The sequence below is a fragment of the Ischnura elegans genome, chromosome 9, assembly GCF_921293095.1.
Source record: "Ischnura elegans chromosome 9, ioIscEleg1.1, whole genome shotgun sequence".
NCBI lineage: Eukaryota > Metazoa > Arthropoda > Insecta > Odonata > Coenagrionidae > Ischnura > Ischnura elegans.
In genome coordinates, this window is record NC_060254.1 from 41941061 (window position 1) to 41969016 (window position 27956).

The window sequence follows — 27956 nt, forward strand, 5'->3', positions numbered from 1 at the left end:
TTGTAGAGCCTTACTTGCTTGCACCAAGCCCTGATACGTTTACTTATCTTAGGAAATAAAAATCTAGAGAATGGAACTATTTTTTCCATAAAAAAACAATAAGATTCAAGTCTATGGGTGTGTTGCTTTAGATAGGCCAAATTTTCCCTAACTCTCCATTGAACACACTATCATGTAACATGGGCTAATAACATAGGTTCATGTATGTTCTAGGATTTAGAAACAAGACATTGGGAAATTGAAAAGCCACTCAGCAGAGCATAAGAGAGCAATGATCCAAAGGCACATCCATAAGGGAATACAGATGGATATTGAGGACACTATCTTAACACATTGCGTACCGGGGTAAGCTAATGTTTAGAATATAATTGAATGTTATGATGCATCAATTCATTATGAATTACGAACAACTGAAAACATACTAACGAATACATATTGTACGCTTTAAAATTGTTTAGGTCGACGTGCCTTAATGACGAGAATCTTCGTCATCCGTCCGGAATGTTCGGGACAAAAATGATGAGAATTCTCGCCATCCGTACGCAAAGTGTTAAAATAAGAGCATTACTTCACAGCGTGAACTAATGTTAATCCAAGTAGAATGATTTCGTAGGCATTTGATAAGGCATGGTTGATCAAGGAGAGGTTTCAGTGTAATCAATCATGGAGTTTATCTAGAGGAAGTTCCTTTTATAATTAATCTGCAGCTGTATATTTTTTAAATGGAATACAAACAGTACATTCAATTCTTTTTTTGGATAACTCAACAGCAACCGGCTTCAATGCCAGTGTTTATAATCCACCTTCTGGAGTGATCTGCTAACAGTAGCATCAAAGCACTGAAGAAAGGTCACAGATGTCTTATATCATGGCCACCAAAGATTAAGGGCAGCGGCGCATGCTTAAAAAATACAAGCAATTACATAAATGTGGTGGAATATCAACATGCATTTTAGTGACGACATTAATTAACATGTTTCAAATAAATGAGAGAAAGTTAAGTAGTTATCTGAATGGCTCAAGTATGTCATTCTGAACTTGTGATAGTCGGGGCTAGCACTCAAGAAAGAAATTCAAAATTATGATAAAATCATTTATTACATGAGAAAAAGGTACTTCATGTACAATAGTCATAACCCAATTATTAAGAAGGCATATAAAAGTTTCTCACACAGTAAACTTCAATAATTAAAATGGAACATATTTTTCACCAGCATCATTAACAATTATATCACATGAAAGACAGGAGTGACTTCACTCAAGCAGCCTCTAGTCTTGAAGAAAAATAAATTCAGATGCTGTCAACAATCACACAATGCCGAAGTAAAGACACAAGAACATATAAATAAATATTAAGTGCAATAATTAAAACATCACAGACATACGTAGTACCTTGGGATAATTTTATCCAACCGTACACTTGAACTGAATATACAGCATGCTATTCAGCTACAAAATAGATCCAAAAGTTTTGCAATATCTTTTTTAAGTTTCTGTAAACAATTTGAAGAAAATATAATCACATTCAAAACAAGATTCAGAAAAAACAAGTCTTGAATATTCTGGAATGTCAAGGTTGACAGATCAGTTTTGGAATGCAGCACTCCTATACAAATTACCAGTAAATGTAAGCATGATATTTTTACAAAGTAGAACATAGCCTGGATTTTATACATTGAAATTTAATGACTAATGTGGATTAGAGATGACATGGTCTCAAGCATAAGTGGTTGGTTTAGGTACTAAAATAGTTACAATTGCACACGTGTTAAAGTGAACACAAAAGCACCCTCTTTAAGATTGTTAACCAGACTTTTCAGACTCAAAGTGAATGAGCAACTACAAATCTTGGTTGCTTGTCAATACCAGAAGACTGTGATTGCAGAGCAGTCAACTGTGAAACCTGTGCACTTGTAGCTGGCAATAACAAAGAGATACCAGAAAGTCCAAGAGACCTAGCTACAACAGTTTGTCTCTGTAAGTCCACAACTGGAGCTGCAGTAATATGTGTAACTTGAGAGGGTTGAAGCGTAGTGGAACAAGGTGTTAGGGTAGAGACTGTAGAATTGAGAGGGGGACAAGCTATTCCAAAGGCCTTTATAGTATTTTCCACAACCCTACCATCATCCACAACAACCTGTGGTTTCTCACAATATGAAATGCTGCCAGTCCTTCTAGAGTCTTTTGCATGCCTTAAAATGTGCTTAGCTAGATGATCAGAACGCATAAAGCGCCGTTCACAAACATGGCATCCAAATTTCTTCTCCCCGGTATGCACTCGTTTGTGGCGTGACAACTCATCAGATCGTGAAAATCGACGTTCACAGCCATCCCAAGGGCAAGCAAATGGCTTTTCACCTATGGAGAATCAAAAAGGAACTAATTAGACAATATCAACTAAAAAATAACTTTATATGAGATCAATCCAAATAATTTATCATTAGGTCCAATATTTGAAATGGGAACATGAATCAAACATTACTATTATCATGCTTAAAAAATCACCTAAAACCTTGCCAGCTTTTATAAGATCACAAAAAAAGAAGAATTACAGAAAATACTTCACATACCCACTATAGTCAGGGCTTTTCAGAGAAGTTCTTTAAAGGTGGAGGATACACAAGACTATAGAATGCCAATGGGACATGACCTTGTGCTGGGGTAAATAAAGGAAAAAAATTACTAAATTGATCTACATTTACAGTACAAAATCAATTCCCTACAAATCTGAACAAACTCCAAAATTATGTATCATTCCCGTCAATGCACAATGAATAAGTCCCATGGCAATGGTTTTAAGAGAATGAGCACCAAAATTGAACTTGAAGCCATGCATTCAAGCACTTGTCTGTTATAGGTACTTCATGACTCACAGCCTACCTCATGGCCTCTGAAATATCTCTAATAGTATCACCATTGATTGAATCAGATCAGAAACGATGGACATACTTGATATTATTAACTAAGAAAGTTGACTTGGAAAAATTTTGTTCTTCACTACTCAAACTAAATTCATCTGAAAATGAGTTAGCCAAATTAAGAGGACAAATAAGGGTATATTAAAGAGTTTCTATTTGAGGCTTTCACAGCACTGGATTGCATTTATCTCCATTGCTTTTTTTGGGTTAGCTGTGATGAAGTTAAGTTCCGATGACGTTTCATGGCCTATTCTGGTCACATCTTCAGATCAGGTCTGACCTGAGCTGAAGATGTGACCTCAGAACTCAACTCCGACGCAGCTAACCCAAAAAAGCAATGAAGAGAAATGGTAAATTAAAGAATATATAAATAAACAACATACCAGTATGAGTTCTCATGTGAGCTTTCAGATGGGATGACTTGAAGTATTTCTTCCCACAGTTCTCAAAGCAACAGCCATATACTCTTCGCCTTGGATCCAATGATGCTTGGCCATCCTTGAGAGGCCCAACACCATCTCCAGACAACTGCTGACTGACGTTCGCCTGCACTTGACTGGTTTGAGGTGAGATGATTATTGGTGATAATAGGAATGAAGTGAATGACTTTCCTTTTGAACAAACAAGCCGACTACTGCTATTCTGTAAGTTACCCTGCTGTCCCCTTTCAGTCAAAACTAACTGTGCTAGACCTGTTGATGTTGGGATAAGGGCTGGGGCTGGAATGAGAGTAGCAGTTCCATTTGTACCTGTGCCTGGGGCAACAATCACAGCCTGAGTAGGATACACAGTCCTAGAAATCACAGTTGATTTTGGGGCAATTGCAATGGGTTGACTGTAGTGATGAGTATTACCTTTACTTGACACTGATGATGGAACCTGATTTACCTGACTGACGCTTTCACTAATACTTTTCATGAGACTTGTTGCAACTGAGGAGGGCTTAACACTGCACTCCTTGCTGGTAACAACAGATATGTGATTTCCAACCCCATTTGAAGGGACTGAAGACCCTAAACACACTGAATCTGCTTGTGCAATCACTGATGCATTACTTGATTTTGGTACAACATTCCTATTTGTGTCTTTGGTGGTGATGTATACTTTATCTTCAATAACACTGGCCATATTTCTAATACATTTGTCCGGTGGAAATGGATGCATAGTCTCATCGGAGCAATTCCTACTGCAACTAACTACTTCCCCACAATCTGAAAAAGGCTGATGAGGACTAACAGATGGAGAACATGTGCCATCTCGATGTGCTCTCATTATGACAGACACTGGCATCGACGTAACAGCTGTTTGCCCTGGATTTGGAGACTGAGGTGGTGTAGCTGCAGAGCTTAACTGGAAATAAGAAAATGTAATTAGATGTCACTAAAAACGATAAGATAACCAAAAGAAACACCCTAATTATTAGGGTGTTTCTTATTATTCTTATAATATTGTGTAGTCACAAACCCAAAAAAGTGTCTAATGAATTCAATATGAAACAAAAATTCACCAAAACATTTAAAAACAGAGTAACCTGATAAATAATTTGACTGTGAACTACCAAAACCCACAAGTACTGTCATTATTAAAACCAATACTTCAAAATGATAAAATAACAGCCTGATACCCCCCTAGCTAAAGTTATTAGCTGTGAAAGAAACGAGGACTTCATATAATTTGAAACTAAATGTCAAAACATGCAGACCAAGCTCCATGGAAATTCAGATGTAAGCAATATATATTTAAGTTAATATAGGTATGGTATGAAGAATATACCTAAAAATATCCTCATTAAATAACTTAAATATATATCACCTTAATACCGCTCCCCTAAAATTACAATAGCTTCTGAGAACAAGGATATGAGATATGTTAAGCACTCACCTCTGGCACCTGATATGATTCTGACAATTTTCTCCTCTTGCACTCAGGTTCTGTATCCCACTCGCCTTCGGAATCTGATGGCTGAGGAGTCGGTAAGAATCCTCCCACATGAATGTGATCACCCTCCAAGCACAGCATGTCTTTCTCTTCAGTTACTGGCTTCACTTTTGAAGATGACACATGAGAACCATCCCCAACGAATGCCTCTCCTCCAAATCCACAAGATGCAGCCAGTTCACCACGCTTTTTTCCATGAAGGCCGTCAAAATGTGACATAGACAACAAGGTATTTACTGCCTCTAAGTCAACCGAATCATGGTAGGCCTGCAACAAACGAAGTTTAAACAGCCGGTCAAAAAGGTGTTCAAATACAATAGTATAACAGTGTAGAAATCCCAAAATAATTCCATTTCACAAGGACTAACGGCGCATAAATTAGAAAAATATGTACAGAAAAACCACTAACTGAAAGGGTTCCAAGATGACTTTAGAAAATATTAATTATGCAACCCGCAACGCGAACTGGACGTGTGGGACACATTCATCGCAAAGAAACTACTTAACAATGGATTCTGAGAGGCTCAAAAACAGGCTACCTAGGTTACCAAAAAACACTACAACGATATACGTGAGTCGCGGTTATTGAATTATCGTTGTAGTAAACGTTATTACATTTAAAGATAAACTACAACGATAATTCATTAAAATCATTGGCTGCATTACAAATTAGTAGGGATCATGGTGATGAACGTTGACACACAAGATTGACATCCTCTAAATATTTGGAAAAACGTGATTAAAAAATTTATCTCATTTTACCAAGCCGAAGCGGATAGCTAGAAACGTTTAACGGTATCACGCAATTAACATTACGAATTGCTAATTTATTCCGCAACAAAACTGAATGACATGCGTACCACATAATTGCCTTGATCAGTACGCTCACAAAAATTATAATTGCAGATTTAAAAATTGCATAAATTCGATAGAAGTAATTTAAATACAGTAAAATGGAAAAATTAATCACCGAAGATATCAGATTTTTAAAAGCAAGGAAAAAACAGAATTGAGTCAATAATATAGCATGACGCTTTGCAGCGAAAGAAAATTACATTCCTACAAGTAAGGGGCTTCTTAAAGCATTATGTTGTGAGCTTGACACGAAGAAATCATTGCCGGTGCCCTGGTATTTTTCTACGTCAGGGCAATTCCCGGAGAAACCCTCGGCTCATGCGCTACGATTCACGCCCCCTTTCCCCAGTTTATTCAACCTACCCCCTCCACTCCCGCCTTTGTTCCCGTGGTGTTCACGTGAACACGGCGTGTTGTGCAGCTGAGCGCGCTGCGGAAAGAACACATGGCCGGGATAGTCGCAAAAGAAATGGGTGAACAGTGCGCCGTCATTCCTAATTTGAATACTGTTACAAAATATTGCCAACGATATATAACTTTAATAGCAAAAAAAACATTAGCATAACAAAACATCACCATATTAAAAGACAAGCAAATATTTAAAGGTATCAACAACGGGTGGTAGTACAGAATAATGCTGAAACTCTAGGTCACTTAGGCTACGATATGAACAGAAATAATCCTTCCAATACTTCTCCGAAGATTGCGACCACTGTGTATACGAAATTTCAAGCTTGATCTCGCTCACGTAGGCAAATACGAGAAAAGAGAGAACCGGACAAAACAGTCACGTAGCACGCTCGACTTTTGACAATTATAGCTAATAATTGCCCTAATGTGTGAAAATAAAGTTTATACTCACATTGCACTGCAGGGGTGGAGTGGAAGGTGGTGATAATACAATATCTGAAGGCGCAGACATCCTTCTCTCTTCAAAATATCACTCAAAGCCGGATAAAAAAAGCCCGAAGGAACACAAAAAGGAAATAGTTCACACACGGCAATCGCCAAGAACACGAAAAATGCTACTCCAGGGTTCTCGTCAGTAAGATATTCGAAAAAACACAAATCACTTATTACGCGCCCACTGGAGTACGCCTCCTTGCGATGCGGTAGGCATTCTCTTTACGAATCCAGCGAGCGCGGGGCGTGGGCCTCAAGGAAACCGAGGAGGAGCCAATGAAACACGGGGGCTTGGCTACTTCGCCCAATAGGAACCTCTTATCAAGCCACACGCTGCCCTCGTGATCAGATGCGTGCTGTTCACGTGGACAGAGGATGACAGGGTAGGTTGTACACCACCCCCAAAGGCGTGATCGCTTCGATGACGTCACTAGCCTTACGTCATGGTATGTTTACAGTGGTTTGAGGTGGTCGATACAGCTAGCGCATATTCTCGCACATACGCACAGAACAAACACACAGGGTTTTTATCCACGCAAAAGATAAAAGAAGTTGCTCTCAACGACTTTTATTTACACAGGTACATAAAAAGTACAAAATATATAGCCTCCGTTGCAAATTCATAGGGGAGCATTCGCGACCAAAACCGAAGATTACCTTTTCAATCAATCTTCTTTCCGTCCAATCAAAAGTCCATAACAAACACTCACACAAAATGACCATTAGAGAAGCCAAAAGAATTTTTTTTAAATCCACTTAGGTTCTAGCGATGGAATCTGAGAGCTAAAATCATAATACATAAAACAACTCTTCGCTCAACCCCTCCTAGTGCCGTCTTTTGTGGGCTGGGCCCCCTTCCCAGTTGTGTTTCCTTTTCCCACCTCGGCCTCCTCGTCCTGCAAGAAAACAAAACAAACCATTAGCAAGGGTCAAGTCGTAAGTGTGCATCAAAATATTTCCCTGCGAACAAGGGGAATAAAGAAAGGGGAGGCATCGTCAGCGGACTTTTCAAAATCACTGTAGTAACCACACATTAACATTGTTCCACGACGAATTTATCAACACCTACCACGAGTGGCATAGCTACAGGGTGGTTTTCAAAATAAGAGCGACAGCGATGCATCTCATCATTTGAGTAGAGAAGTAGAATTGGAAAGAAGGACCACAACGCGGTCTACGCTGGGCGATCGATTCCAGGCAAAGATCGCCAGAATGCCTATAGAAGGCGGCCCCGAACATACGTCATTAAATACACGCCAGGCAAATATGAGTTCGCTAGCGATGCAAAAACACATTTGGAAGGATCATATACGTACTTCACTTTCCTCATAACTCACTCCCTCCTTGTTATAACAAACAAATATTGTGTACCGCATTATGCCTCGTCGAATGGTTGATGGAATAAGGCGTACGTGTTCAATAGAATTTTTCAGAACGAAGGTATATTTAAAAGGAAGCATCATTTCCTTTCAAACGGTCGTACTTTTCTTTTTTCTTCAAAAACGTATTCTATCATCTTGAAATATTCAGGAAATACATGTTAGACATTAGCAGGTAAATGTCTTACCTCAAATATAGAACAACACATTAAAATAAAAGAAAAAAAAACAAGTAAAATTCTCAAATTTGCAAAACTGGCATAGGGTAGCAATAATTTACCTACTTAATATACAACGAAAATTACAAGATAATAGAATATTTTTTAAACGATACGACACACGGCTGGTTGATCGCGAATGTAGCGTTCTTCTTTAGTCCTGATTTATTAAAGAAAATATAAAAAATACTCTGTAATCGGCTCACCACCGGGTTTAAATCCACACTCTTTCGTGCATTGACACAGGAGCCGTTAAAGGAGTGGAGAGGGCTTTGAGGACCTTGTGGAAAATTTAAATTTCTTACTGAAGCAAAAAATTTAGCCGTTTCAAATTTTAACATTTGAAACGGCTAAATTTTTTGCTTCAGTAAGAAATGCTGAAGATGTTACTAGTTGGAGTTCCAAAAGTTATTTCAACATCACCAAAAATCTATCAGATGTGAAATTATACAATCCAGTTGGCACAATTCATATGTCATAACTCCCTTACAAAATAGTTGCCTCAGCATCTGGTACAATGTGTTTAGAAATCTATATTGGTATGCAATGGCAAGGGAAGTGAATTAATTTACAATTCCTAGTAACAAATAAAGTTAAGCCTGAGTTGATTACTTATTAAAATAGCCAGTGGAACATGGTTACCGAATGGGCAAAGAGCTAGGCTACTGGATGAAGAGCCCCTGGTTCCATCTCCGGTGAAGCCTTTGACTACCCCATCAAAAATAGAAAAATACTAACCCCCTACCAATGCCAGCTGAGCGGATTCGAATCGTTGGGCTCCTAGACGAGCAGATTTGATTTGGTGGGCAGTTGTTGAGGGTTTTTGCAGTGGAGTTATCGTTATCTTACTACCACAGAGTCAAGTGACATACGGTAACATAACCGTTTGATTGTAATGATCAATCTGAGGTTTATAGTTTAATTTTCTTCATTTTGCTACTCTTCAAGGAATTTAAAATGCTATAGCATTGTTATACAAAGATTTGAACTTTATATTAATAGAAATGTTTGTATGCATATGTAATGCACATCTCTAAATAGCTCAGGAGAAGACCTATAGCTCAATAGGTTATAGATAAGCATTAGACTCAAGAACAAATTAAGCTCCGAAACATTCGTCTTTAAGAAACACCATGACTTGAATAGTAGTGCTTCAAATAATACTCACTTTTCACAGGACAAATAAAACGTTAATCAGGGAGTAAGTGTATCATATAAGTTGGTGGCTTCCCTGATCGTAGCGTGTAAACTGGATGAAAGTGGGGTCTCTTTCAGGGTGCACAACTTCGGCTCACTCTTGCGCAATTATCCACAACCATAACGTTACCTCTCCACCCCCTTCATGACGTCCTTCCTATCTGACTCTCTGCCCATCAGGAACCCCACCACAGGGCCATAAAAAAGGTAGTCAGTTGGTCTGGTAAGATACAGTGCTTGCTGGGCTCAATACCTTCCGAGCATACTTGCTGATTTATACGCATCTAGAGAATTGCTTTTGAGGTCGCAATGAGATGTACTCTTAATTTGGCAGAATCAGACTATTTAAAGGCTAGAGAAGGGCCCTGTAATGGATTGGGATTTTTTCTATGGATGAAGGGAAGTAGGAAGGACTCATGGTATGTACAGTGGCGGATAAAACTAATACAAAGCTCGTTGGCGTCTGAGAGCGGCCAGTTCAGGAACTTCTTGGCTTCCAAAATTTTGCCCTTGTAATGATCTCATACAACCGGGAGTTTTAAAAGCAATATATCCCTTATATGGGGGAAAAATCATGCCCATCACATTAAGATAAGGCGCAAAAGATCCAGCTACGAATTGTTTGCCATATTCTCCGAAGTATGCTTCACCCTCGACTCACCTAGAATGGAATCTACTCTCGTCGGGACATCAGTGGACAGAGCCGACATATTGGGCACTGAGACTGCCTTAGAATCCAATCGTTCCGGTGGTGTAGTGGGTAAAGTATCATGCTACGAATCAGAGGTTCCACGGATCAAGTCCCAGTGACTGATGACTTGATGCTGCACACACACACACTATAAACATTTTCTGATCTTACAACTTAACAATGCCTATCACAAGGTCCATAGGATGTTGCATGGCTATTAAATTCTTATGTGCTTATTTATTTGTTGAAATTCAATTACTATATGTACTGCATAACCATTTGGGCAGTTGACATTGGAGTGAATTTTGACTACCATTTCTGCGTCGTCCAGCACCGCTTCAAGGCCCTAACCATTAGCTGCATGTGCATGTGTCACGGCCTACGCTCCTTCTCCCCTTCAAGAGAAAACTCCTACAGAATTCCTCACAGCAGAATGAAAGCACTTTTTTGAGCCACCTCCGAGAAATCAATTGTCTGTTTTCAGTTCAGTATTGCAATGCTTTGCTCAATATTCTACGCCCAATAATAGTTTCCCGAGGATTATATTGGAACAACTTTAGAACATACTGCAATTGAAAATATGTGCGAAGCCGAATTTATTTAGGCATCAGAATACGCGATGGCCATTTTAAGGTTCAATAATTTCTTTCGTGTAGTTATCCAAAGAAATTGATTAATCTGGTCAGTAAACAATTTCTTTCATAGTGAAATGAGAGGTGTAAATAGAGTTTTCTGAACTTCATAATTTCTTTAAAACTTGATTTTTAATCGCAAAGATGATCTATATGAACACATATTTGATTAACAACATTAATTAAAAATTAGATCTTTATTAAAATAGATGTATCTGAACTAAGCGTTAACTTTTTCAATTCTATAAACTGACATAAAATGAGAATCAGAAAAGTATTATGATTTTCTTTTATTGAAAAGCTATTTAGGAAACTGGAAAGATTACGGAAATTTGAATGGGTGGAAAGGAACTTGACTTCAAGGAAAGGAATGGAATTTGCATCTACTTATGAGCAAATAGAAGAGAATGAATTTTATCTAGAAATTTTCCATAGTAATTGAATTATTATTAATATTTTCCTAGCAACAAGTTGATACATCTTATGGACTGATATATTTTTCTTCGTGAATTTCTCGTTCAGGCACAATCAATCAATTGATTCTCGAATTTATTTCTTTTAATTCTAGCGAATATTTCTTTTGTTCATATCTGGTCTTCGATGCTAGCTTTCTTTATCAATTCCTGCGTATTTCTCCTCTTCTCTGAAACACACATGCTGTACCATGCAGTCATTTACCTGTCTACTCCGTTTTTGTGTCAATCATTTTCCTCGAAGTATTTAATATCCACAATTAAACTCATTTACTTTCACTTTGCTACATAGACTGCTTCAGAAGTCCATCTTTGAACACATTACAATTATGCAACAATCATGGGAGTAAATCCTTCGTAAGAAAGTGAAAAGAAAATGTCTGCTGTATATGAGGTAAATTTTTTGTAAGCATTAGGTAGCTTACTGGAAATATATTATTTACTAAGGCAAAGGAAAAATTTGACCACACACTATAATTCACGGGATGGTAAAAAAAAACTTCATCATTCCTCTTCATTGAATAGAGAATACACACTGGAAATTCGGCCAGAAAATGAAGATGTCGCAATAAATGGTAATTCATGTAATTACAAGAATAAAACTTCTTCATTGATAGGTAAAGGTAATGAGCAACTCCTTTTTTATTTGCTACATTTTGGTTAGAAAGTCTTTTGAACTTACAGCGACAACACTGGATATCATATTAGGGGATTTTAAAAATTAGTATGCAAATTAACATAAATGTCTTACAACTGCATTTCTGATGCGAAATTACCTCGAATAATTGATTGTGAGATATACTCTATTCCTAAACCTATGTTGAGTGCTAAAAGTAATCAAAAGTTCGAAGTAGGGACTAAATAAGCAGCGGAAAACACAAACAGTCCAATATTTCTATGAATTCGAAATAACATTAGTTCCATGATAATAGGGTGGTTTCCTATTATTTTTTTATTGCCTAAATCGAAAGATTATTACTTCTGGAGTACGTATTTCACGCTTTTAGATTTTTAAATGACGATACCTATTTTTCGCGAATAAATGAAAAGTGAAAAATTTCAAGCGCGCAAAAACGCGACACGTAAGTAGGAATGATGGGAAAAAGTCCGTGCGACGCATTTCTGGTTCCCCCTTCCGCCTTGTGAGGTGACCTTGAACGAGGCTCTGAGCGCTGATAGGACGCAGGATGCTAGCGGGTAGCTGAGTACCTTGCTGGCTGGTAGCGCTTGGCTTAAAGAAGGTTTATTAATACCTTATCAAACGAAGAAAACTTTCCAACCTTAGCCAGTTTTAATAGGTGATTATTAAGACATGTTTCCCTGAGCTCTGTGCCTCATGCATGCATTTGTAACCTCAGACGATGTATAACTCCTATCCTCTCGTGTAGAAACTAGGTCCCTGTGACGTCACGTGGAGTGGAATCGCATGGGCGCCAATCTGGCCTTTTTCAAATGAGGATAAAATTTGACCCTTGCCATTCGTCTAAACCGGTATTTCAAAAACCAAATAATTTGTGTATTATGAATACACTAATGGTGGGTAACGAATCGCAATCAATGCCTTTTGTTTTCTTTGATGAAGGAAACTACCCTATGATGAAATATTTTTAAAATGTATGTGTAAAGCTCATTTTGTTGGAAAATTTAAGGGTAAGTCTAACCTCTGTTAACTTAATAATCTGCTCAATGTTTCTGATGAAATACATATGCAGACGCGCAAAATTTTCCGTTTGAGAACTATTGAGTTTGGGCAGCTCGATGTTCTACCTTTGCTCAGCTTTGCAGAACTTACGAGGAATTTTTCCTTGTAATGAGGGAGGAGTAGTAGGCCGTGACACATTGCTCATACAGCTAATGTTAGGGGCCTTGAAGCGGTGCTGGATGACGCAGAAATGGTAGTCAAAATTCACTCCAAAGTCAACTGCCCAAATGGTTATGCAATATAGTAATTGAATTTCAACAAATAAATAAGTGAAATATGTTACAATGATAGACATTGTAACATATTTCACTAATTTCATTATCACAGTAGAGATATTGATTTCAAGCGATATCAATTAAATAGAAATGCTGTAGTTTACAAAGCAGACTACCATTAGCAAACTTCTTGAATATTATTTTTTTACTCTGTAATACGCAATTTCTGTTGGTGCGAAGGCTTCTGCGGTGCGCTGGTAAGTCTGACGCAATTTCTGTATAAGTCTGTTTCAAGTTTACGAATTTTGATTGAGCATCATGAAATATAACACTTCTATCAGCGAAAAAACAGTAGAACACTGAAGTTTTAAGTATTTTCATGAAATTCTGCCTAAGCTCCATTAGGTTGTGTAATACATTCTTTTACTTATTTTTTATTCAACTACAACATGAAGTCATTAACTACTGTTCTACATCTATGGTCGAAAGAGTGGAGAAGAACATGCGAAAAATATTTGATTGGTGCACCTGTTTTTTCTTATAGTGAACAACGTCTTTGCATTGCATATAGCTTTTTAAAATTAAATTTTACCCATTCATTGATTTCTTAAATGGCCAAAAGGTAGAGTTCAATTTCTGAGGTGTAGAATAGTTCATGAATATCGAAGTTACGTATACTACACAGAAAAAAATATTTCCTGATTTCCTAAAAATATTTCCTAAATTTTCACTACAACTGCAATTAGCAATTCTTCAGTTTATAACCTTCAGATTTCCTAGGTTATTATTTGGATTCAACATGGAATAACAAACTTTGCATATAACGCCAAAATAATTTTCTGATGGCATCTTATGAGAACAGGATTCTATAGGCATTCACCTGTCCACAGAATTTTGAAGAAATAATTGAGCACAAACTAAGTATCAATTATAAATGCCATCACAATAAATTTGCATATATGCAAGTACATCTTAAGTAAAAAAGGCTATGTTACAAAAAATACAAGAATTTTTACCTCAAAAACATGTCTTCCATAAAAGATGAGCATAGCCTTCAGCATTACATTCTTGGCAACATGAGAGGTCACTGATACTGGTCACATAGACAGTGTGTAATGCATTTTTACCAGTATAGACAAGTCAAGTCAGCACATGCAGTTGAAAATCAAATAATTAAGCATATCCAGATTATTTTTTTATATTGTTTAATGGGCTTGATTGCACGTGTGGACCACTGCTGCGATTTCCAAGAGCTAAACCCCTAACTGTCATGAGATTCACAATTAGCAAGAGGAAATAAATACATTAACATTATAAAATGAAGGCACACACTATAATATAGCACATGATATTAAATATGTACACAGTAAAATCTTATTATTACAAAGTTCAAGGACCGAAAAACAGGAGGATCATAAGAAATAGAGATGGGTCAGTTCCAGACCCGGTTCTCGGGTGTGGAACCAGTATCAAGAACCGGTCCCATAAAGTCAGTACTTTGGAACTGGCTCGGAACTGTGGCGAGGATTTGAATTTGGCACCCAAAGATGAAATGGTCTGCAGCCGAAATGGCTCGCTAACACGCCCATTTAAGGGTTCGTCGTCAGTTTGTCGCTCTCACGAACATTGTAACATTTCCGTAGCTGCCTCCGCTTATGCCACTTTCAAACGAGCTGAATTTTTGCCTGCCACCATCCACGGCACGGAGCCGTTCCTTCAACTTACTATCGGTCTCTATGGACGTCTTCAAACGAGTTGAATCGCACCGTTGACAGCACGGCGCCCATTTGGCCCGGCAATGCACCGTCTATGGCGTAAGGGTTCCCACTCTAAATTATAAAATTCACGTTTTTTTCCAGGTTATCGCGGTTTAAATTGCGTCAAATTCACGGTCTATAGATAAGCCATTTTAGGAAGAATTATCGATCACATAACAATCACTGGCCGCACGTTAACTAAAAATATAGCAAACGCGATAATGCCGGAAATGCAAATGCAGCAATGAAAGTGCTCTTATGACGTCGCCTATCATTAGCAAAATTTAGGGCCGGCTAAAGGTTGTGATTGGGAAAATGAAGGATGACAGGGAAGTGAAGAGGTGTCCGATTTCTCACCAGGGTTAATGATCACTTTGGTTAACGGTCTTCCAATCACAGCCTTAAGGTCTGTGCATTGCCATATCATACGGACCAATAATTGCGCTTCGAATACACATGTGCAGATGAATTCGTAGACAGTGTCTGTGACTGACCTTGTAATATGATCGATATATTGACTTTTCTTTTGATCCGTCAATCGTAGATCTACAATCAAGTTTGAGAGGTTTTACAACGAATTTCACAGCTATTTCCAGGTTTTTTCATGGTGGACGGAACTCACGGCTTATTCACGGTTTTAAGGTTTTCACGGTGGGAACATTGGGCATGAAATACAGACAATGCTACATTGAGTCTGCTTCCTTTTCGTCGGCAGCCATTCACGTGAATTCAGGTGGCATTCAGATGAGACGACCTTTGCCTTGCTGTGAAAGGCAGCCGGTGGAAAATAGTTTTGTCTGAGAGTGGTCTTGCGGTTGAATCATGTACATAAACAGCAAGATGCGTTCCAAGAGCTTGATAGTAAGTTGATAAACCTGTGCAAGGCATCGAAAAGTGTTGTCATCCTGCAGAATGCAACACTGCATTACAATTTGGAATTAACTAACGGTCACCCAGTTTATCCATGGTGTCGCTGTACCTGTGTGTTGAGGGATTTTCCCTATTGATTCTGATGATATGCAGTATGTAAACTCCTCCAAGCATATTCCACACGGCCCTTCAAAATCAACACTGACCACTACTGTTTTTTGTGAATGTCTGTTCATGGCAATATTTCTGCCAAATAAAAGAATATATTAGACCCAGATAGTGTAAAACTGTTCAACTTTTTTAATCATAACCTAAAGAAAGAACCAGTGGCTGCTTGATGTTATGTGACATATTGGTTGTTCATTTAAATTTGCCATTAATTCAGATTATAAGAGGTCATTCTAGGAACCGAGTACATATCGAGAACTGAGAACTAATGGGGGAGAACCAGACCAGTACCGAAAACCGAAAATAAAATAAGAACCAACTCATCCTTAATAAGAACGTTTTGTGCATGAATCTTTGGAAAAAAATACCTTACCAAAATTTCCTGTACTTTTAGTCACACTGAGGAATGGCTTCAGAGTCATGCGTAAGATATACACCATTATTTAAAAATATATAAATACCTATATAAAAGCGGGCATATTAGTTTGATTTTATCAATTGAGGAATGGGGCTGAATGAGGCTAAATGCCATTAATCCCAGCACTTCCTCAATCATAACATACCATTTATGCAAAATTAAATAAGTTTAACTGTAATTAAACTGTAGAACAATTGTATCTACCAAGGATTGCTCAATGGAAATTTAATTGAGAAACTATGGATCTGAAATGACAATACGTAGCATCTTACAATTTAACCAAATTAAGCATTAATGGCAATTTATGGAATTATTTGGGACTAAAGAGGCAAATTTCTTACAAAATAATACGTAAATATATTCGATTGGCTTTGAAGTCCTCTCCTTGAGCAATCCATGGGAAAACATAATTTAGACTGCCTAGCTCTTGCTCTCCAAATTCATTGGGTAGCATCCTGTGGTCCCCCCATTGCCATGAACATCCAGCGTCGAAGATGTCCATGTGTGAAACGCAAACTCCTTGGCTGAGAATGATGCAATTAAGGATCGATCTCTTCCTGAATACAGTAAGTCCTCCACATACCAATAGTCTATAAGTTGATAAACCTAAGCAAGGCAAGAATAAGTGTGGTTATACTGTACAATTCAACACTGCATTACAATTTGCATAACCTTACTCATGATTGTGAGTAGCTTAATTAGCTGCGCGTGCCACATGGCTGGACCTGAAATAAATTTGCTACCCACGGGAAGGATGAATGGGCAAAATGCTGAACAGATTAATTGATACTTGGTGCAGACTGTGCCATAAGTGCTAGTTCCTTTAAGCATTTCCAACTCTTAAAGACACCAAATTTGAAAATTCCGGCATGCTTTAATTTTTAGAACATGCATGTGTATGAAAGCTCGTAAATTGTATGTTCATGAGAAGAGGTTTTTATATATGGCCAATTTATTAGCGGTAATGAATGGGTCACCATGATTCTACAATAATGAAACTTATTCTAACTTGCCGGCCTCAGTTGCAGTGGGGTAAAGTCCTCGCCTGCCAAACAGGAGGTGGTGGGTGCGAGTTCCGCCTGGGTAAGTTCCCCTTATCCAGCGCATGGTTGTTTGTGTACATTTAATTGTTACATTTGTTGAATACCCCTATATAAAATGGCCTATGATAGCTGTATTTGGTGGTTTGGGAATAAAATAAATACTGAAGTACCTCCTACTGAAAATGAACCATATTTGACACAAGGACATAGAGCACGAAGAGATCTGAAACGTAGCACAATGATTATAACATAGCGTATTACCACCTAAATGCCATTGCTTATCCGTGGAACTTCGTAATGAAGTTCTTTTTGTAACCACTGGGACCGAGGTCCGTAATTTCATAATAATGTTTCTTTTACTATAGATTGGATTAGCCTTTTGGTCATGACCAACAATTTAATTCGTAAAAATGAGAACTTTTTAATGAGATTGATCACATTAATGAGAGTCTATGGTATATTGACATGCAATTCGTTCAACAGGAAAAACAAATATGATTTAGAAAATGCAACCAGATTGACAATGCCAGCAGAATAACGGAGGTACATGACCACGGCCATTTTTCCAGCATTCGCATATCAAGCCAGCATTCATGCTCCTGTCCCAACAAAACCTTAGCTGCTTCAAACTACCCTTGAATAGAAAGGAGAGCATGTGGGAAGCAGCGGGACTGAGGGCCAGCAGAGGGGTTTCCTCTCACGTGAATGTTATTCTGTTTGGGGCTTCAGCTTGATGTTACATGGCTGAATGACTCTGTTCACTCGAATTCGCCAAACGGGCATAAGAGACAATATCAAGGCATGCTTCACTCACCCCTTCTGTTTCCACCATGTCCGCCACGCCTCCTGTTTCTGTGGGATGCCTCATATTTCTTATCTCTTTCTTCTCTCACTTTACTCAAGTACTCGTCTTCTTCACTTCCTTGCAAAGCACGAATACACACAGAACCATCAGGCACTTCTAAGGTTGACACGTTCTGATCAGCTTCCTCACTGCTCTTCTCTTCTGCTGCAGCATTTTCATCACCCTCTTTCACATCTGTATCATCGTCTTTTTTCGGCTCCTTGTCCTTCTCAACACCATTTAATTCTTCTGCTTTGGCATCACCTTTCCCTCCCGAGTCCTCATTTTTCTCCTCCTTCTTTAGCTCTGTCTTCTCTGATATCTTATTGCTCTCTGCAACTATCTTGGCCCTCTGAAGTAGCTGAAAGCACAAATGTTTGACATTATTTTAACTGTTTGGTAAACTACAGTACCTAGAGGAGGGAACCAACAGATGAGGTGATTTGTGCAATGAGGGAAGGGCAAGGTAGGAAGGTCAGAGAAAAATCCACCTTTGGTATAAGCCAGCTAATTAATTTTTAAGATTAAGGATTTGTAAGAGGGTGTAGCATCAAATCCACAAGAAACATTTAAGACAAAAAGGACGAAGGGCTGAAGATAATTTACCCACCTGAAAATGACATCAGTCCATTAACGATCGAAATGATCTTGCAATGGAAGCAAAACTGCAAGGTTGTTAACGGAGGATATTGGCAAGCTACTCTTTAGCATGGACAGAAGTGTAACACTGAAAAGTTTGTATATGAAGCGGCAATAAAGAAGTCGTGACAATCTCCCTTTATTATTCTCGAAGATACTTGAGAAGAAACAAGTGCCTACCTAAACAAAAAGTTTTTGCATAACTTGGCCACTACAGCTTTGCATTTTGAAGTGACTACATGACTTAAAAGCTGTGATTGGTGTAAATGAGAGATGAGTAAAATGACATTCCGATGAGATTAATCACTATTATTTTTAATAAGCATTATTGCTAAATAAGTCTCCTCAAAAGTAAAGTAAAACTTAAGACCAAATATTTATCTCTTGAGTCCCAAAGTTGAAATTTGGCTAATTCATTTTCTTTCCCAATACTCATATCATCTCAAATCATTATTCAAAATCATCTATATCTCTAAGAGAGTTCTTTTTTCAGTTGCTAACATACATTCAACGACAATCTCCCCCAATTATGTCACCAATTCTTTATTAGCTGCCCCATTCCTTGGCTAGATGTCATCATGTATTCCTATAAGCCTTAACTATTAATTCTTATAGTAGCTCCAATGTAGATTCATCATCTGAAGGCAACATATGACATACTTATTCAGGAAAACTGGCCAGCCATTCCAATAAGAATCCTGATATGAGTTTACGTTTCAATTATTATAGTATTCTACCGATTAAGGTAGGTTTCCATGGAGTACTTGAGAAGTAATCTGGGAGCCTCCCTTTCCTTCCAGCACTGCCTTCATCAATTCATTGTAAGGCCTGCTCTCTTTCAATCTATCTAAAAATCTCATTCTCTTCCTTCCCCTCCCTTGTCTACTTAACATTCTACCCTGTAATACAGTTTTCAACATCCCCTCCCCGCTAATATGTCAGTCAGGGAAATGATGTTTGCTGTCATCATCATTCAGTTTCCGAATTTGAGGATGAGGTAAGCTGCATGGGTGGAGAATGCAGAGGTTGGTCGGGAATATGCCTCCAGAAGGAGAAACCTTAAGTTTATAAAAACTTAAACATTTTTGATTTGAAGATAAGGGAAATAAATTTTCTGATTGTTCATACCTTTAAATTGTTTAACCATTCTTTTGCTTGTACTGTCTTTCATATTGATTTTTTGATTTTTATTGATGGGAGGATGTTAACCCAGCGAGAACACGTACTGGGTAGATGGAAGGAATATGTGTAGAATCTGTGCGATGGAAAGAACAGGAGGGAGGAAGAGACCCTATGGTTAGATGTTAGTGTTAAACCTTACTAGCAAATTTATAGGAGCGATATTGTTCTGATTTACATCTAAAAATATACGATACTCTGTTAGCCACATTCTAAGTGTACATTTGCTGTGCAGTGTACATCTGCATGCTCGTGGAGGGCAGACACGAATGAGGAGAGAGTGAATTTGGGCATCATTGATATTAAATATGTTAATATTATAAATCGTTAATACATAGAAGTATGCTAGGTGTATTGAAAGATTTCATTCCCTTTAGAGTATTTGTTGGTCTATGATATAATGCCCTTTTGCTGAAAACCCTACAAATAACCATAGAACTTTATTTAAAAGTTCTATAGGCATTGCAAAATAAAAGGTATACATTGATGAACTGACATTTGCTGCAATAGCAACAATTTAAAAAAAATTAAAATGACCGCAAAAGTACGACGTGATGGGCTGCCTTTGGGAAAAGGGTTGAGGATTATATTTGCCCAGTTGCTGAGGAAAGGGTCCGGCACCCCACTATGCAAGGTCATTAAGTGGAGGAAGCGACTAACTGGACAATTCCTTGCCGAGAAACAACTCCGTACAGGGCGAAAAAGAAATGCTCAAAGCCTTTGTACAGCCAAAACCAACTTTCCGTGAAGGAACCCGGCATGAAAGGGTTAAAAAAATTGCTGATGCAAAAGCACCAGGATTTTTGCATTTAAATGTAAGGCTACACCAGGCATATTACAGTAGAACCCCGTATTTGCGTTATCGGAATTTACGTTTTCCCGCAAATTGCAAGTTTTTTTCTGGGTCCCGTCATATTTCCTATTTCTCCAATGTAAATAGAACCCTGTATTTACGCCGTGTTTTTTTCGTTTTCCCGCCATGTGCACCACGACGTGCCGACTAAAAAAAAATTATTTGCGTACTAAAACAATTAATCGTGCATATCAGCCCATAAAAACTGTCTTTTGGCTTCCTTTCGCGCATTTTTATTTAAAAATCCAAGAGAGAGAGACATAATAAGAATTATTTTCGGGAAGAATTTGAATGTGGCGGGACAGAACGCCACTAACGTCGGAAAGTTGAACTACGTCATCTCGTTTTCTGTCAGCGGCGAAAAGATTCATGATACGAAAGTAGGTGTTTTGAGCAATCGAGCTATGTAACAATTATAATGCAAGAACTCCTGAAGGAATGTTGACAGTAATCATGTAGTCTATAATTTGATACGAGAGTTTGAAAGGAAACCAGACGTGATGAAACGTGATAAATGCCGTAACTATAAAACTTGACCGACAACTGTGATCATTTGCGCTGACTTCATTCAACAGTTGCGTAGCAATTATGGGTTAATTAAATACTTAAAAAACTTATTTTAACTTAAATTATCCCATTCAAGTAGCAGTGTATCGCAAACTATTGTAAATTTAAAAAATTATGAAGTCGCAAGACAGTTAGTACTACGCACTTGATCGCCGAGGAGTAGTTCAGACACTCGTGTGTTGCCAAGTAACCCTCAATTCGTACAGGAAATAGAATTTATCCGGCTTGAAAATGGGAATTCGAGGTGAAAAACGGACATTTTTAATTGACGAGAAAATGAAAATTTTAGAGCTAGTCGATTCCCACACCGGAACCTGCATCGATTCAAACGCTGGCGAAGCAACTCGAATGTTGGGACTGGCAATCCGATCGGATTCCCAGTCTCAACATTCAATACCGTGGTGAAAAATTGTGATGCCATTGTAAAATATGCAAACCAGTGCGGCCATTTATCAAAAAAGAGAATATATGTGAAGAATTCCAGGTAAGAAGAAATAGAACGAATTCGAAAAGAATAGTTTTTAGGTGCAAGATCATCAAATTTCCCTGCAAATGGTGTCATCTAAAGGCCTGTTTACATAGTACATTAACCTGTACAAGTTAATGTCTAAATTATGAACACGAAAATGCACCGTGTATTCACCCAACTTGTGCGTATGCATGAACAGAAAATAGAACCTGTTCAAATTTGGTTCATGCATTCGTAGTCGGATTTAGGGGCAGGGGACGTGCTTAAAAAAATAGACAAAATTTGCATACGGTTATCATAGGAGGCTCTATTGGGGGGGGGGGGCACGTGTCCCCCCAGACACTTAAAAAATATGCAAGATTTTTAATACCGTCCGGTTATCATTGCGTTCCTTTTGTATGACGTGGTATCATTGTGCCCCCCCCCCCCTCTAGAACAAAATCCTGGATATGGCACTGCTTGTGCCCCCCAGAAAGAAATCCCGGATCCGCCTGATGGTCACCATTACGTTTGCTTTGCTTTGTGTATTACTAAAGGAGGCTTAATCATTTAATTCAATAAGAATAACTTTGATATAAAAATAAAGAGAATTGTTTAAAGTCATCGTTATATCTTGCTTTTAATCTCAATTAAACAAGATCTTTTGCCTGTCAGGCCCTCTGTGCCCTTCCCAGAAAAAAATCCTGGATCTGCCCCTGCCTACAATCGTACGTGCTAATGTATTGTGTAAACAGGCTCAAAGGCCCTTGAGAAAAAGTATTTCCCCACAAGATTGGGAATCGAAGATTCCATGGCATCTATAATAATGGTTGGTTGGATAGATTCAAAAATAGGTACAGTCTTGTATATAAGATGGTGAGTGGTGAAAGCAAAGATGTTAACAAAGAGACAGCAACTCAGTGGAAAGAATCTGAATATATTAGAGTTCTGGAAGGGTCACAGCCCAAAAGATGTTTTCAATGCAGACAAAACAGGATTATTTTTCAATTTTTGCTGCCAGCAAAAACACTGTGCTTCTGAGGGAAACAATGTTATGGAATAATGCTTAGTGAACAATTAAAAAATTAACATTTCCAAAGCCAGTATATGAATAAAAGTGAAAATTCTCTATTTCCCGCTATTTGCATTTTCCCGCAATTCACACTTTTTTTCTTGGGTCCCTAGAAAAGTGTAAATAAGGGGTTTTACTGTATTTCTATCAGGATCCTCTTCGTAAAAGAAAATTATTCTATTTGCTTTTTGATAAGGAATGTTTTAAGTTAACTTGGACGTCTGCTCTAGCATACAGCGATCAGCGGTGGGAAAAACTCTTGATTGAATTTAGATTCTTCAATGGTTAACCAATCGCAAATTGTAATAAATGTTGTCTACAATCTATAATTTTATATTGCAAATGCACAATTATTGCCGTGGCCTCACATTCAGTTGAATATGGCGCAAAGGAACCGGAGATTTCATCGCACTCTGACTTATTTATGCCGTGACTAGTCAAGGTCAAACTGGAGAGGAAAGGAATAGTAGAAGTGTAGGCAGCGGGGAAGTGGAAGTAGAGATAGCATGATTCATAGCACTCGCCTGCATAGACAAATTGCCTTAAGTCCTGGTTTCCTATATAACCGCTACTGCACGTTGTGGTGATCGCGTTCACCTTCCGCGAATACCTTCACAGAATCTCCACGTTTATGCCATCTAAACATCACAGTGCACAATCCCATCCAATGATCACCGAACTGCATCCCGCAGCAGTTGCATACCAGGCAACTCGCACGAGACGCGACTACGCAAAGTGGTGCCTGACGTTGTAGTTACTGATGCCGGGCAGTGGTTTTGAAGCATTAGTGCAAACCAATCTTCTGAATCCGTGATCTCGCAGACACGGGTGTGCGGTTTTTGGAAACCGGGCATTACACGGAGCAGTAGGAATACGAGTACAATCACATTTTTGCCACTAAAAAGATTGCGGTCGGCTGAAGATAGCGGTAAATGATTCCGGGGAGCAGACAATGTGCAAAAATAATGTTAAAATATCTGGTTCACAAGAATTATGAAAATAACATGAAATTTAAGTGGAAGTTTGGATTATTCGCATTTTCTTATTATATGTGCTGCCTCTCCCCATCATTAGCCCGGATAATTGGGAGTATGCTGTACTATGAGAGAGAGGTTATTTAAGTTACAGGTTTAACAAGACGACTTCCGACTTACAGTGAGAGCAGTATCAGCTGCACCCAAACGGATCCATCCTTCACCATCACCCATTCGGTAATCCACGTAAGCTACAGTAATTTCTTTCTCCTCATCATCCTTGGCACCTTCTCTCCAGACTGATGCAACCGCACTCTTTATATCCTCCCAAGTGGTAGTTTTGGGAACATTTTTCATGTAAATCAATGCTCCCTTAGGGAAACCAGAACTCTTCTCCTCCTCTTCAATTTCTTCATCACTGTCTTTGCTACCTTCATTCTGAAAAAAATTACACAAAATTCCACTGTCAGCATTACTTACGGATACTTTACAGCCTCAAATATTTAAGATTCATTATCACTAGAACGAATGTGTAATACTGTTGCCCGGATTAAAGAATATGTTACCCAATTTATACGATTTAAAAAAAAATAACCAATTGAATCAAGGTTATCGTCAAATTTTAAGAGTAATCTGTGCAACAGAAGAAATGACTTAGCTTAACTTGACCTCTTAATGCTTGCATGACAAATCACTGGAGAATGACGATCTTTTAATGTAATCGTCTCTGGGTAATTGTATTGTAATTACAATGTATTGTTTTGGCAGATTAGTGCTAATTTTCTCGATTTCAAAAGTGAAAAGAGTTCAGAAGGCAATCCTACAAGAACTCCGGAAAGCAATTGTAATTATGACAACTTTTCCACAGATTGCAATAATGCCAATTACTATTACAGCATTTCTCCGAATATAGTCCCCCCTTAATTTTTAGGCCTCTGTTTCGGGATAAATTTAAAAAAATACGCTTGAATGAAGTCCCCCTTTACTTTTACCACAGGCATTTTTGGAAAAAAAGGGGGGGTGACTATATTAAGATAAATACAATATTTACTTCCCTGCATTACATCTTTTCCTCGGTAGCACGTACATTTTTTGTGGTCCCTTCAAAAACGCACTCAAGTTCTACTGTAAATAGTTTTTTCTAAAGTTTCCTTGAAAGAGTGAACAATTTTCGAACATTCAAAATATCTAAAATTCTTCAATATAGTTTTATACGTAAATTAGGAATTGTGTGATTTGTTTACATACGAAATTACACACGGATTATAACGATTCTGGGATCTCAATATAAAAATTGAAAACATTCTTTACGATAATTTAAGTCCTGTACAAAGCATTTATTGAAGAATACTTTCTTAGATAACATCTTCCAATGCTCAAAATGATTCCATATCCAAATGACAGAATAAAAACCAAAGTAAACTTTTTATGTTCTGCTCTGAAAGTTTCGAGCCAAATCAAGGAACCAGTAGCCAGAAATAGAGTATAGTAGGTAGTCAAAATGCAGCATTAGAAGTGGAAATTCACAAAAATATTTTTCATAACTTTTATTATTTACTTCATGGAAAATACATTTCCTCCAGTAATGTTTATGCATTGAAAGATACCACTGGATAGTACAGCTGTTCCTATGATTTGGCATAAAATACAAAATGCAGCTCATGGAAACATGAGAAACAATTCCACATAAGAGGCCATATTTTCAAATAACTGTGGAATGTTTTATAGCTGAGACTGAACTGTTGCTCCAATGCCAATGAATCCTACAATGTGGTTACATGAATATGACACTACATATAAAACATTTACGTGGGAACATGATTCTGAACCAGTTAAGCAAGGAGATACTAGGACAAGTTAATTCTTTCCACATAACACACACACTAGAAAAGCCATTTCTGGTTAGTAAACTTGATAAATGAACTAACCAATATTTAACTTGGCTGAAGCAAGGAATTGTAGTTATGCATAGAAAGTACCAATGCTGGCATCCATCGAGCTTGCTTTAATATCACTCACTGTAGAGTGATACCCATGTTCTGATTTGACCAAACATAAGCCATTCTTTGAGAAACTTGATGCAATATTACGTCAAATCGAGATCAGTTTCCTCAACGAGAGTAAGGTTACAATGTGCGATATAAAAAAACTAACATTAATACTAGTTGGCTCCAAGGGGATGGTGATCTGAGGCAAATTAAAAATATTGCAAAATCAAATTTTCACCATGGCAAATTGGCACATCCGAATAATTACCAGCAAAACTCTATGCATGCCTATGCATTAAATAAAAATAGGACAGAAAATGAAGTTGCTTAGTATCAAAGCTTTATTGCAGTGTCTTTGTGGGTGTCCCTTATTTGTATGTATACACGACACCTCAGATGATTACAATGCTAACTGATTTATTTTGAAACTACCACCGTACTAAATTGCCTAAAAATTAAGCCTTATGAGCCCTTCGAATAGCATTTTAAAATGTCGAATGAAATCCCACAAACAGAAGATAAATTGCTTAGATGTAATGGTAAAAAATGCACTATAGATTGCACTTCACCAGAAACATTAGAAAAAGACTACAAAGTGTAACAACAGGGAGAAAAGATGAGTTTTTCTCTGAAAGGGGTGCTAAAAATAATACAAAAAATAATTTGTTGACGATCCCTATGGTTTAAAAACAATGATATGATATTCACCTGTGTTCTCTGTCCACCCTGTCTATTAGTGGCTTGCAGAACTTTGGCTTTCTGCACCTTCTTCTTCTCCTCCCTCTCTTGCTTCTTGCCAAGCAGGTAATCTTCCCTAGATAACAATAAAATAATTGCAAACAAGCAGTTCATGGAGTGGAAACATTTAATACGAATGATTAAATATAAAGAATCAATACTTACTGCCATTTCGTAATGAGCTTCACGCCATCATATTCTACAGAATCCTTTTCCATGAACTTCTCAGCATCTACTTTAGCGGAAAACGCAACGAACACAGACCCCTTAAATATGTACTCTTTAGTAGCCTTGTCTAAGTACGTCCGCATCTGTGAATTGAAAATAAAAAATCTTAGAATTACAAGTAGTTCGAAATACCCATAGTACCTACTTGAATAAAAAACGAGATCTAATGCCCAAGAAGTCTTTGGAAGGGAACTAAGAATAATGCAATACCTGAACATTGTCTACAGCACCGAATTGGCTGAAATACTCGAGAAGCTTGTCCAACGTAGCATTCTCCTTAGTGAATCCTTTACAGTACGCTGTCCTCGACTGGATCTCTTTCTGCCGACTTTCACTCATTTCCGGGATGGGCTTTTCTGCCGACCGTCTAATTTTTTTCTTCTCTTCATCGACCTTAAGAATATAATGACATTGTTTGAGGGAGAGATGACATGGAACCACTTACGTGTATGGGCAAACCCCCAGTTCATCCCGTTTTACTGAACAAAACAGCATTTTTAGAAGTTAATACAATCAATGATAGCAATAACAAATAAATATTTGACAACACACCTCAAGTAATTTGTTGGATGACTTCTTTAAAGCATTAAGGATAGTATCCTCATCCTTCGTCAAAGCCGCTAACCTATTGAAATTCAGCATAGTCGTCAGAGGAATCCATCCATCATCCAACTTAATTTGTTCCTGCAGGAACTTGTCCTTGGGTAGATTATAGTCTCCAAAATAATACTGCAATCGGTAACAAAACCATGTGAACAAAAGCTCATACCTGTCACAATTAAGTCCAACTTAAACTCCCATACCTCTACTTGTCGAATTATCTTCTGATCAAGATCGGCATCCGGAATTTTAGTTGTTTGCTCCATCTCTTTGCAACGTAATATGTAATCTGAGAAAATGTAACGTAACTACAACCGTCAGGAGTATCCTAAAAACACGTGCTCACACAAAACCGGCCTGTATGATCAACGCGCATACCGCGTGAGGGGAACAGCAGGAAGCGTAGGACATGTGGGGGGCAGAGGTGGGCAGAGGGGAACGGTTGCAAG

General features: G+C 38.0%; 2 protein-coding genes across 4 annotated transcripts; both read right to left on the reverse strand.

Moving 5' to 3' along the window:
* Nucleotides 1–1079: 1079 nt before the first annotated feature.
* On the reverse strand, nt 1080–7020 carry LOC124166086 (early growth response protein 1-like). Of its 3 annotated transcripts, none has more exons than XM_046543707.1 (4): nt 6574–6954; nt 4800–5123; nt 3302–4268; nt 1080–2358 (listed from the first exon to the last, which is right to left on the reverse strand). In XM_046543707.1, exons 1-4 carry the CDS (start codon nt 6631–6633, stop codon nt 1823–1825), a joined length of 1887 nt encoding a protein of 628 aa, XP_046399663.1. In that variant the 5' UTR covers nt 6634–6954; the 3' UTR covers nt 1080–1822. The 3 variants fall into 3 exon arrangements, with proteins under 3 accessions (XP_046399663.1, XP_046399664.1, XP_046399665.1); XM_046543708.1 differs by lacking the exon at nt 6574–6954 and adding an exon at nt 5266–5779; XM_046543709.1 differs by lacking the exon at nt 1080–2358 and adding an exon at nt 2427–2656 and having other exon boundaries at nt 6574–7020.
* Nucleotides 7021–7166: 146 nt separating this feature from the next.
* Nucleotides 7167–27938, reverse strand: LOC124166087 (la protein homolog). The gene is made up of 8 exons (XM_046543710.1): nt 27711–27938; nt 27460–27636; nt 27118–27300; nt 26845–26990; nt 26650–26755; nt 24134–24391; nt 18192–18582; nt 7167–7510 (listed from the first exon to the last, which is right to left on the reverse strand). Exons 1-8 carry the CDS (start codon nt 27771–27773, stop codon nt 7440–7442), a joined length of 1395 nt encoding a protein of 464 aa, XP_046399666.1. The 5' UTR covers nt 27774–27938; the 3' UTR covers nt 7167–7439.
* Nucleotides 27939–27956: the final 18 nt, after the last annotated feature.

Bases quoted from the DNA above. Each gene is read 5' to 3' on its own strand.
- LOC124166086 (XM_046543707.1), bottom strand. From the start codon at position 6,633: ATGTCTGCGCCTTCAGATATTGTATTATCACCACCTTCCACTCCACCC. The intron at 4,269-4,799 runs GTGAGTGCTTAA...TCTTATTTCCAG, and splicing joins AATCATATCAGGTGCCAGAG to TTAAGCTCTGCAGCTACACC. The intron at 2,359-3,301 runs GTATGTTGTTTA...GATTCTCCATAG, and splicing joins TCACATGAGAACTCATACTG to GTGAAAAGCCATTTGCTTGC.
- LOC124166087 (XM_046543710.1), bottom strand. From the start codon at position 27,773: ATGGAGCAAACAACTAAAATTCCGGATGCCGATCTTGATCAGAAGATA. The intron at 26,991-27,117 runs GTATTGCATTAT...TTCAATTCACAG, and splicing joins GTGCTGTAGACAATGTTCAG to ATGCGGACGTACTTAGACAA. The intron at 18,583-24,133 runs GTAAGTCGGAAG...TTGTGCTTTCAG, and splicing joins CAGCTGATACTGCTCTCACT to CTACTTCAGAGGGCCAAGAT.